At 63.3% G+C, this 11,461-nt stretch overlaps 1 protein-coding gene across 1 annotated transcript; it reads right to left on the bottom strand.

Moving 5' to 3' along the window:
* Window positions 1–5: 5 nt before the first annotated feature.
* Window positions 6–11,239, bottom strand: ABHD8 (abhydrolase domain containing 8). Its single transcript, XM_090027534.1, has 5 exons — window positions 8,107–11,239; window positions 3,471–4,203; window positions 2,410–2,580; window positions 1,956–2,172; window positions 6–1,715 (listed from the first exon to the last, which is right to left on the bottom strand). The coding sequence occupies exons 2-5, from the start codon at window positions 4,193–4,195 to the stop codon at window positions 1,563–1,565; spliced, it is 1,266 nt and encodes a 421-aa protein (XP_089883660.1). The 5' UTR covers window positions 4,196–4,203; window positions 8,107–11,239; the 3' UTR covers window positions 6–1,562.
* Window positions 11,240–11,461: the final 222 nt, after the last annotated feature.

Here is an 11,461-nt window from a genome sequence, read left to right as displayed (position 1 = left end):
AGTGAGGACCCGGCGCTGTTTATTGGCAGGCGGTGAGCGGTGCTGGCCTGCCTGGCCACTGTCCACCTGCCTCCCAAGGCTGGCGGCCATCGGGCCCAGCCTCTGCAACCTTGGACCAGGTGCCACTCCACATATAGCTGCCAGCAGGCCCTGGGCATGTGGACAGACACCTCGGGGTGCTGTATCCTGCTTCCAGGCACCAAGGTGCAATGCCAAGACCTGCCCTGGGCAGGATGAGGCTCCCCGGCACCCCTCCATTAGCTCCCAACGAGGTTGCATGCCAAGAGCTGTACAACAGCACAGTGCCGTGGCCACACGCTCTGCCTTGCCGGGCAGCTCCGAGCACAGCTTGGATGCAGGCATGGGCAGGGCCAGTGGTGGGACTCGGGCTCAGGCGGACGTCCCAGGCTGTGCGGTGCAGAGGACTGGCCACCTCAGGGCAGCTGCAGGGAGATTGCAGCAGGGCTTCCAGGTACGAGCTGGGTGCTGGGAGCCAGCGGGAGGCTCCTCCGACCCATGGGAGGCCTGTTCCTGCCCCTGGGGAGACTGGTTTTATCTCCAGGCATGGACCAGGACTTTCATCCTGCAGCCCTGCCCCTTCCAGACAGCCCAGGACGGAGGGCAGTGCACACAGGTCGCGTGGGCAGGCGCCAGGTGATTGTCTCTTGTGGTTATTATTATTCTGCAGTGATTTGCCCCAGCCCTTCCCGGCATGAGTCACTCCTGGCGCCTCCGGGCAGAGACCTCCAGTGTCAACAGTGCCAGGACGCTGCCTCGCCACTCTCCGGGGCCCTGCGGCAGCGAGCTAGACAGGGTCTCTGTCAGAGCCGCTGGCGTCTGGGGTGATGGTGATCGGTGACGTGAGTGGGGGTGTTGCATCCTCAGTGCATGGCCTGGCTGACCTGGGGCAAGGGGGCTTCAAATCGGCTTCCTGGGAGTCTCCCCCATTGGTTACAGAAGGGACTGGACAAGGGGTTCCTCCCAGCCCCAGCCCCTGGCAGGGCCACGGATGGACCATCCTCCTCCCCAACCCCGAGCTCCAAGGCTGTTCCCAAGGTCGGACAGCATCTCCTTCCCCCGCCAGCTGCAGCACCCGTGCATGCTGAACCATCCTTCCAACCCCTCCTGGGCAGGGGGGTGGGCTGCTGCTGTTGCCGTCAGCTGTAGCCAGGAAAGGCTTCGCTGGCTGGGGAAGCCAATGCCCCCCAGGCTGGGGACAGGCACCCGCTTCCCCGGCTGGCCTGTGGGTGCAAGAGGGGAGACCCCCTTCCCTGCACTACTGCAGCACAGCGGGTCCGATCTCAGCCTCTGCAGCTGAAGGAGCTGCTGGGCTCCTCCGTGCTGGGAGCAGAGCCCTGCGGCACGGGGGGTGGGGGGGTGGGATGCTGCCAAGGAAGGGGATGGAGAGGCTCTGGGGTGCCTGCCCCCACCTCCAGGTCTGCTGGCTCCTCTGGCCTGTGCCCTCCGGGCCCTGCCCCTGCAGCCCCCCTGCCAGGGCCAAGCCAGACCTCCGTGCTCGTGCCAAGTCCCTCTGGTCCGGGCGGCCCTGCTCCCAGGCTGGCTCATTTCTTCTCCCCTCCTTTCCCTCCCGGGGCCGGCGTCTCAGGCTCCCAGAGCAGGAACTCGTGGAGCAGGGTGTTCACGGTCTCGGGACACTCCAGCATCACCATGTGGCTGCCCTCGTCGATCACCTTCAGGAACGCGATCAGCAGGATCTGGGGAGTGGGAGACGGCACCGCGCAGCCGTGAGCCCGGGGGTGCCGCGCCAGCAGCTCCCGTGTGAGCACCCAGATGGGGCTGCAGGAGTGGGATGGGCCCTTTGATCCCACCCGGCCCCGGCCCCGGCCCCAGCCCCGGGGAGAGCTCCGTGCAGCTTCTGGCCGCTAGGAGGCATCAGACTGGGTGAGGCAGCCAGGAGGGCAATGGGGCAGGTTGCAAGAGCCCTGGGGGCCTACCTCGGCCATGCGCTGGTCCTCCTCCACAGGGACAAACTTGTCGTGCATGCCGTGCACCAGCAGCACGGGCACGGTGAGCTCGGCGTGGTACACCTCGTCGCCCTCCGGCCAGTACTGCCCGCTCATCATGGCTCGCAGCACGAAGGACGAGACGTTGAAGGCGTTGCCCTCCTTCAGCAGCTGCTTCTCTTTGGCACCCTGGCGTGCAAAGCCGGCCCTGTGGGGACGGACGGGAGGGCGGGCAGAGCTCCAGCTGGGCGGTGGACCTAGGTCCACGGTCCTGCCTGGCCCCAACCCTGCCCAGGACCTGTTCATGCCCTGCCCCAGGGATGCTGTTCTCAGCCCCCGGGGCAGGGAGGCAGCCTGCAGTCCTGGCATCGCTGCTCCTTCCCAGTGACGGATGAGGCATCTGCGCCAGCCCCCACAGTAGTCCTCCCCACACTTGGGCACTCACTTGAGGAAGCTCCAGGCCAGGCAGGGGGACAGGCAGTGGAGGACGCAGGTGGGCATGTTGAAGATGGAGCAGAGGCTGGGCTCCAGCGCCGTGGGGCCCCCGCCGTTGATCATGATCACCTTGTGCACCAGGTCCGGGTACTCGTGTGCCAGGAAGGTGCAGAAGGACACGCTGCAGGGGAGAAGGGAGCACTGAGCCTGGTGCCAGGGGCATCAGGGCTCCCCCCAGGGTCGGGCCATTGCCAGGCATGCAGTGCTCAGACTCATGCAGATGCTCTTGGCGGGGCATGGACCTGCTGCCACCCAGCACAGTGGGGCCAGCTCACGACTGTGATGCAACTCCCTTGCTTGCACGGTGCCTCTTGCACCAGGACCCCTTGAGGGAGCAGCTCTGGGCCCATCTTCAGCCCTGATCCCCATCCTGCTCCCAGCCCAGCTGCCCCCTGGGGTCGCTGCAGTGTAACCTGCTCCTTTAAGAGCTCCCTTTCCTTCCCTCCCTGCTCAATCCTCGCCTAATTGGCTTTCCTGGGTTTATGGCTATTTATAGCGGGTCCCCAGCCCTGGCATCCCTGTGCTCAGCCTTGCACCAGGGGTCACCAGCAGGGCTGGGCACACCTCCGTGCCACCGGTCCTGAGGTCACAGGAGCCCAGGGGATGCTCAGAGCTGAGCATGGGCCCCAGAGGCTCTCCCCCAGGGCGGGGGACCAGCCCCTGGAGCTCCCAGCTCCCATCCCAGTAGGGTTGTCTGGGGCTGTGTGGATGCACCTCAGCTGATGCTAATACCCCCTGAGCAGCCAGGGCTTGGATGGGCTCTGCAGAGCTCTCCTCTTCTGCCCCCACAGAGCTCCCTGCACCTGGGGGGTTTCTGTTGCCCCCAGACCCCCCACACAGCTCAGGAATGACCCTCCAGGATGTGGGGATAGGCCAGGAGGTCAATCCAACCTGTGACCCCCCATGGCCCCATCTAGTCGGGAAGCCACAGTCCCCCTGGTTCCAGGGCTGGGCACGGTGACCTTGGGGGCCCAGTCCTTCCAAACCACCCCTGTCCAGGGGGACCCTTACCCATAAGAGTGGCCGATGAGGATGTTCCTCTTCTTGGCGTAGCGCTTGAAGACGGCCCGCATGTCCTCGGCCAGGGCGTAGAAGGTGTAGGCGGCCGCTACCTGCGGTGCGGAGCTGCTGCCGTGCCCCGCTAGGTCGGGGGCCACCACCTCGTAGCCCAGCTTGGTGAAGAAGTCCAGCTGCTCCTTCCAGATGTGCAAGGACCCACCCACGCCGTGGATGAAGAAGAGCACGATGTCGCCCTGTGTCCCCTTGCAGCTGGTGATGCGCTTCTGGCAGTCAATGCTCACCACCTTCTTGGGCTTGCGCTTGCGGTGCCGGCCGGGGCCCACTGCCTCGCGGGTAGGGGTGGGCACCGGGGCCTGGCCCGTGGCATCAGCCAGCTCCAGCTCCACGGTGCCAGCCGGCTCCACGGCGCCATTGGGGCACTGCAGGATCTCGGCGCGCAGGGCATCGCCCAGGTTCTCGATGACCAGCTGCCCGTTGCGGTACACGGTGATCTTACGCTTGCAATGCACCGTGCCCCACTCGGGCGCGGGGTCCTCGGGCACCGCTTCCTCTCTGGGCCGGGCTGGCAGGGCATGCTTCACCCGCAGCACCCGCCCTGGCTTCACCTCCACGAAGCTGAAGCCATCGCGGGACTCAACGCTGTCCAGGGGCCCCACCGTGCTGGTCGCCTTGCCCGTGAGGCAACATAGGATCCCATCGGTGATGCTGGTCAACATGCTGCTTCCTGCGGGGAGAGGACAGCAGTTAGCGGGGCATGTGTGCCCGCTGCTGTCCATGCCCAGGTCCCCTCACTCACTCTGGTTTGGCACCAGCTGCGGATCTGGCCCTGTCCAGGCCAGGGAGGCCATGCAGCAGCGTGAGATGGGCATAGACCCCCCGCGGGCAGCTGCTCAGAGGCGGTGCATGTGGCTCCTCCAGTGCCAGCAGAGCCAAGCCCGGCTGTCATGTCCAGCAGCCTCCACCCCCACCCAGGACCCCCGAGTGGGCTCAGCAGGCCCCATCCCACTCTCACAGGTGCTGGAGAGAAGACAGTGCCCGGGCCTGGCAGCTCGGCCCTGCAGGAAATAAGGTCCCGGTGCCTGGATAGCGGATAGTGGCACCCTGCCCTTGCCCGGTGCCTGGGCACCCTGCAGATGCAGCCCTTGCCCAAGCAGGGGGAGAGGGGGCGGCTTCACAGCTGGGGCCCAGCATGGCAGGCAGTCTGGTCTGCAGCCCTCCAAACCTGGGAAAGGAGGGGTGCATCTCCTGCGGTTGGAAACCCCCATTGAAGGGGTGGGCAGACAGCTCTCCCTGGGGCCCTTGGGTTTGGGATGAGCAACCTAAGATGCACCACAGGGAAGGGCTGGGCATCGGCTGCAGCCAGGGAAGGGCTGAGCATGGAAGGAGAGGCCGTTGTGACTCCCTGCGCCAGGCGCTGCCACGACAGTGTCACCGTGGGCAAGGAAACACCTAAGCGCTGCAGACAGCGGGCACTGGAGACGGCCGGGTGCGGGGACGGAGGCCTGAGGTGCTCGGGGGTGGGGGAGGTTGGGGAGGGGGCGACGGGCTCTGCTCGCCCCGAGGGGCATGGCCCATTCACAGTGGCATCCCCACGGGCCTCAGCAGGATGTGGCAGAGTGGGGTTGCTCCCTTCACCGCCCTGCCACGGGGCACGGGGAGGTCTTCCCCTGCCAGCACTTTAGGGCAGGGGCCCCTTGGGCAGCATCTAGCACAGGAGCACCGCGATCTGGACTGCAGCCCCTGGGCACGATGCTGGGGATTGAGCCGAGTGCAGGGGGCACTGCAAGGGTCCGTGGCCGGCAGCACGCGCAGGGGCCACGTAGGCCATCTCGGGGTGGCTTTGCTGCCTCCGTGCAAACAGCAGGTCTCTACTGACAGTGGGGACTGAGCACTAGCGGACAAGCCCAGCACAAAGCTCAGGCCTCCGGGGCTGCAGCGGGGCCTGGAAGAGCCAGGGCCCGGGAGGTGGGAGTCCCCCACAGGCAAGCAGAGCTCCAGGCCAGCTGTGGTCAGATCCTTGCACCGATGGGGGGTTGTGGGCTGCAGCCTCTGCACGGAGGGGAGTCCCATACCAGGGGCTCCTGTGTCCATCCCCCCTCCCCAAGGCAGGGAGCAACAACCCACTGCCCCAGGAGATGGCTGGGGAAACTGAGGCAAGCGATGAAGTAGCAGTAAGGGGCAGGCACTGCATGCAACACCCCAGTTCACACTGGGCTGTCAGGGGTCCTGCCATGGGAAGTGAGGGTGGGGGCAAATTGGAGCAGTCCTGTCAAATGAATGATAAGCTAAGCCCCCCCACCTGCAAGCAATGAGCTGCCTACAGGTGCTGGGCCTGCGCCAGGCTCTGACCTACATAAAAGGCTGGCAGGCGCCAAGCCTTGGCTGCAGATGCTGGGGGTTATGGAGGGGAGGGCTGCTGGATTGTAGGGCACTGGCTATGGCAGGGACTGAAGTGCTGCTGCTTGATGCCAGGGAGAGAAAGGGGCAGTGGCTGATGGAAAGGTGGGGAGCTGGAAAGAAAGGAGCTCTCCTGGCAGGCTGGGGTTGGGGGTGCTGCTTGTATAAGGGGGTCTCTGCAAGCTGGAGCTGCAGGGCAGGGAGATTCCCCTGCAGCGCAGCCTGGGCTCCACCTCTGGGGGCCTGGGTCAGACCTGACCCTGGCCCAGCTCCTCCAGGCCAGGCAGGCAGCAGCATCTGGCCTGAGGCTGTCCTTGCAGGGGACCTGGGAAGACTCCAGCTCCCCTGCAGGGAGGGAGCACCTCCATTACTGCTGGAGCCAAGGCTGGTGGATTATCGATGCTGATGGGCTGCAGGACAGGGTGCACAGCCTGGTGAAGAGTGGGGCTGGATTGGGGGGGCTGCCTTGCTCTCCCTCCCCTTGCAACCTGGCAGGTGGGGCTGGCATGTTTCCAGGGGATCAGGCCTCCCCATCCCAGGCGTGTTGACTGGTGGCCCCATGGGGCTACCGGGGCAGAGCTCAGACACGGCGGGGGGATTGGAGCGGTCCCATCTGGGCATGGGGAACGTGGGGTCTTGCAGCTGGGAACTGGGCCTCCTTGCTTCTGCCGCTGCTTTGGGCAGGGAGCAGGGATGTGGCCTCAGGACTCCTGGGTCCTCCCCCGTGTGCTTACGCAGGTTGTGTATCCATGACCCACATCTTCCCCCTTGCTAGCCACATGCTGAAAGTCTCCTGAAAGCTGTTCAAATGCATGTGACCTGCAACTACTTTCAGGTAACCATCCCCTCCTTGTACTGACACAAGGTCCTGGTACCACCACAGTGGCTCTGGCTCTGGGCAGCCTGTGAGCTGCATGTCTCTGCAGTGATTTTTGGTCCTGCCCATCAGCAGCTTAAATCCCAGGTGGCTGTTGGTGCCCAGTTGTTCTCCCAGCCCAGCCTGGCTGTGCCCTAGCAAAGCTGGGGGGAGTTATCCATGGGGCTCTGGGCAGCCCCCTTCCTTCAAGAGATGCCCCGGGTACACGGCAGTCACCAGGTCCCCCTTTCTGCCAGCCACGGTGTCCCTGCATGTTGCAGAGCTCCTTGCAAAGCCACATGCACCTCGGCACCCAGGAGGTCTGTCCCGCTCCACAAAAACCCGACCACCAGACCCCCCCAGCGAGAAATGGGGACACCCTGGGAATCCCCCGCTCCGGTCCCCTCCCAGACCCGGGACCCTGCTCCCTGGGGCTGTGCTCGAGTCGCAGGATGAGACGCCTTGAGCCAACGTGTGCGGCTGAAGAGGGGTAGAAGCAGGGAGGCAAAGGACAGGGCCCACGTCCGCTCGGATCAGATGGGCCCAGAGCTGGGCTCTGCTTGTGCCTGGAGCCCCCTGCCAGCGCTGTGGCCCCAGCAGGATGGCCAGGCAGGGCTCGTTCGCCCAGGAGGGCCGGCCCCACAGCTCCCTTGTGCTCCCCCTGCAGAAACGCCTGCCAGGCCAGAGCTTGGTCCTCGGCCCAGGGATTAGCATTGCTGCAAAGCCAGAAGTTGGCTCCGCTCGCCCCCTGCAAGGATGGGCTGAGAGGAGGGGGCAAGGCTGAAGAGGAGCCCACGCAGCACGGCAGGGCCACGGTGCCCCCGACCCCCTCGCTCCAAACGATGCCGAGCAACACAGGGCTGCAAGGCAGGACCCCCGGGCCATCCGGACGGGTGGCAAGGGCTTGGGCCAGGGCAGGGAGCATTGCAGGACTCCCCGGGGGGCCTGAGCCCAGCGGGCAGGGGAAGGCTGGCGGGCGCCAACGGAGGGCAAGGGAGAGCAGCTCTGCGGGGGACCGAGCTCCCGCAGCGCGGCAGAGCCAGAGCCTGCGCCCGAGCCCCTTCCAACCCGGGGTGAAGGCGCCCGCGGCCTTTCCCTCCTTCCTGCAGTGGAGGGGGGGGATCCATCAGAAAGCAGGAGGAAAAGACCCCCCAGGACCAGCCTGGTGCAGGGCAGCTGTGCCCAGCGGATACCCCCCAGCTTGGGGGGGCCCTGCTGGGCAGCTGCGACCAAAGGGGGGCAGAGCTTGGGGCATCTCCCCCACCGCCACTTACGTAAGGCTGGGCGGGCAGCCCTCTAGCCCCGCATCCCCCTCCCGGGGGGCAGCCCTCCAGCCCTGCATCCCCCTCCCAGCCTGGGGCCGGCCCTGCTCACCTCATCGAGGGCTGCGGATGCCCAGAGCGAGCTCACACGCAGCCGAGGCTGGCCCGATCACATCGTCCACAGGCACCGGGAGGAGGCTGCGCTCCCCACCCGCCCCCCGGCTCCCCATGAGCCGCCAGGCAGGCAGAGCGGGGCTCGGCTCCGGGGGGGGGCTCTGTGCCCTTGTCTGCTGGAGCCACAGAAAAGCCCTTAGGTCCCTCCTAGCGAGGAGGGGTTTGGGATGATGGGCAGGGAGGCAGGAGCCCGGCTTTGCAGTGCCGAGTCTTGGCGGGGGAAGGAGGGAGGAGATGCCTGGACCAGCCCCTCCTGGCAGGGACCGAGACTCCAGGCCTGCACCTGCTGCAAAGCCTGGTCCTACCCTCCCAACCCCTGCATCTTATCTCATGGGGCTGGGGGGCTTCTCTGGGGAACCTCAGGTCTGGGATTCACCTGAATGCACCAGACCCTCTGTTCTTACTAAGGAAAAGGATATTTCTAGCCTCATCACTGGGCATGGAAATGGGGGGAGGCCCGATACAATCCCCCTCTGGCACCCAGGTGGGGAAACCCCTCATTTGCAGTGGGGGGGATTCTCATGCCCTCCATACCAACACCACCACAAGATCTGGCAACACCAACACCAGAAGCAGGATACTGGGAACGAGCCCTATAGAAAGGTTGGATTGGAGACGTGACAACAAAGATTTGCACCTGGCAGTGCTGCCTGCTTCATGTGGGGCCACGGCCGTGCAGCGGCTTCACCTTCCCTCCTGAAGTCCCGGCAGGGACTTGGCCCGAGCGCTCACAGCAGCTCGCGGGAGGGCCGGGACTTCGGGGTTCTGCTCCCAGAGCCCCTGGCTGGCAGTGACCTTGAGCATCATTTCCCCCTTGTGCTTCTCTGCAAAATTAGGATCATGAGTCACCTCTCGGGGGCAAGGGGCAACCAGTTCCCAGGAGAAGGGGCTCGGGTGTCTTTTGGTAAAGCAGTGTTCTTGTGCAGGGTGGTCTGGATTAGATGGCCAGGCAGAAGACACAGGCACGCCTCAGTGCACCGGCAGGTCCCAGCACCAGATTCGATCATGCTGCATTTATTGTCAAGGTGGCCCATCTTGCTGCACAATAATAACCCTGGGGCATCTAAACTCAGGAGTAGCCATGAGGAATCAAAGGCCTGTGAGAGGAAGGGATTACTAGGCTGGCACTGCCCATTCTTTGCACGTAGTGGTTGCTTCTCCATAAACAGGTCCAGCTTCCACCTACGGGCCAGTGGTTTGCAGGAAATTGTTTGGTTTTTTTCCAAGCCACATTAACGTCTCATTGTGTCTCAAGGACTTTCAAGCAAATGCACTCAGCTTATAAGTAACAAAAGCATGCACTGTTTCTTGCCACCGATGCTCCATGCGCCTGCAGGGGGTCTGCTTCCCACGCCATCCCCTGCAGCTCTGATCCAGAGGAAGGGGGTGCAGGCAGGGTTATGGTGGGACACAGAAAGTGCTTCCGCTTCTGCCCCAGAGAGATGGATACAGCTCTCACACAGTCGTCCCTGCAAGGCCAAAGTCAGCAGATCTGGCTCTGAGACGTGGGCAGCAGATTTAGGGAGCAAGCAGGCACCATTTGCAAACACTCACTGCTCTGAGCTTTTCCCTTGGCGCAGGGGAATCCCTTCTGCGGTTTTCTCCTGCTCCCTTTGCCTTGTTCGATGAAGGACCAAATGCACCAAAAGGGCTGTAAGAGCTGCACTGCAATGGACAACAGAGCCCTGGAAACAAGGCAAGGCTTTCAGAGACCCCCTTTTTTTTTTTACTAAACATTTGAGCATTTCAACAGTCATTTATTTTTTGACCCAGATCTGCATCAGCTGCACTTGCTTGCATGGTGTCTCTTGCACCAGGACCCCTCGAGGGTGCAGCTCTCAGCCCCCATCCCGTTCCCAGCCCGCCTGCCTGCTCTATTCAGTGTCCCAGGGCCTCCACAGTGCACATGAGACTGAATCTGAAGTGCCTGTACTGCTAATTCTTGTCTTCAAATCAGCTTACTCTGGAGAAGAAGTAAAAGAAAAGGACGAGCCACCCATGAGGGCAGAGGGATCCCTAGCTACTGTACAGCTTGTGAAGCCATAGACAAATAGGACTGGAAGGGACCTCCACAGGTCATCTAGTCTAAAGTAGTAGTAGTAATAATAATAATAATAATAATAATAATAATAGATGCTCTCCTGCTTCACCTCCCTGCAGGGAGGTTGCAAAGAGGATGGAGCTTGACTGTTCTCAGTGGAGGCAGATGACAGGACAAGGAGTAATGGGCTCAAGCTGCAGCAAGGGAGGTTTAGGTTGGATATTAGGAGAATATGAGGAGGGTGGTGAAACACTGGAACAAGTCACCCAGAGAGGTGGGGAAGTCTCCATCCTTGGAGGTGTTTAAGACCCGGGTAGACAAAGCCTTGACTGGGATGATGTAGTTGGGGTGGGTCATGCTTTCAGCAGGGAGTTGGACCAGATATGACCTCCTGAGGTCCCTTCAGCCCTCATTTTTGATGATTTTATGATACACATGACATTAGCATGTATCTGTGGAGGCCTCGGGGGAACCAGACTTGTGCACGTTCCACCTCAAACGGGAAACAGCTTGCCAACGTCCAACCTCCTCTGCCTCTTTAGGGAAGCAGGTGGTGTCCTCCCCACTTGTGCAGGTGGGGAGCCCAGCCACGGAAAAACCAAAGTGACTTGCCTAAGCCAGTGCCGGGCATCCTGGAGCCCTGCCTCAGAGGCCTGTCCAAGTCTCTCTGCCCTTGGAAAACCCTAATTCTTCCCCTGGCTGGACAAAGGAGTGAAAAGCCCTGCTGTGTGGCTGCTCCGGGCAGATCTCCAGTGAGCGCGCGACTGAGCGGCGACGCAAGGAGGTCTGGCCACGGAGGGGGCAGCATCTCCTCCAGCCCTACCCAGCCGCAGGCCCCGTGCCAGTGCACAACAGGCGTGCTCAAGAGGCGCGCGCTGCGTTCGGGGGGTGCAGCCTCGTGCTCGAGCAATCAGCCGCCCGGTGCCAGGGACAAACACCGCGAGCAGCAGGAACGGCTGCCAGCAGGCACTTGGATGGAAATGCATTGGCATCGGGGCGGGGGGTTGTTGCGTGCTTGGTTTTTCTAATAGTTTGGGAGCTGTGCAGGGGGGCATGGAGGGTCTGAGCAGGGGGCAAGGCACTGGGAGCCTCCCCCTGTTCCCAGGGCAGAGGTGGGACGAGAAGAAATTTGGGGTGGGGAGAAAGCAGCCCGTCCGCGGGGGGGGGCTGGTCCAGCCGGTACCTAGGAGAACCCGGGCTGCAAAACTTCATCCTCTGATCTCGGCCGACCCAAGGGGCGCCCACGAGACCC

Source organism: Crocodylus siamensis, chromosome 14 (genome assembly GCF_052110815.1).
Source record: "Crocodylus siamensis isolate JL-2025a chromosome 14, ASM5211081v1, whole genome shotgun sequence".
Taxonomy (NCBI): Eukaryota; Metazoa; Chordata; order Crocodylia; family Crocodylidae; genus Crocodylus; species Crocodylus siamensis.
The sequence above is the reverse complement of the archived record's forward strand: the minus strand, read 5'-3'. Positions and strand labels throughout refer to the sequence as shown.

Bases quoted from the DNA above. Each gene is read 5' to 3' on its own strand.
- ABHD8 (XM_090027534.1), bottom strand. From the start codon at position 4,195: ATGTTGACCAGCATCACCGATGGGATCCTATGTTGCCTCACGGGCAAG. The intron at 2,173-2,409 runs GTGAGTGCCCAA...CCGTCCCCACAG, and splicing joins CTGGCCTGGAGCTTCCTCAA to GGCCGGCTTTGCACGCCAGG. The intron at 1,716-1,955 runs GTAGGCCCCCAG...CCCACTCCCCAG, and splicing joins AGGACCAGCGCATGGCCGAG to ATCCTGCTGATCGCGTTCCT.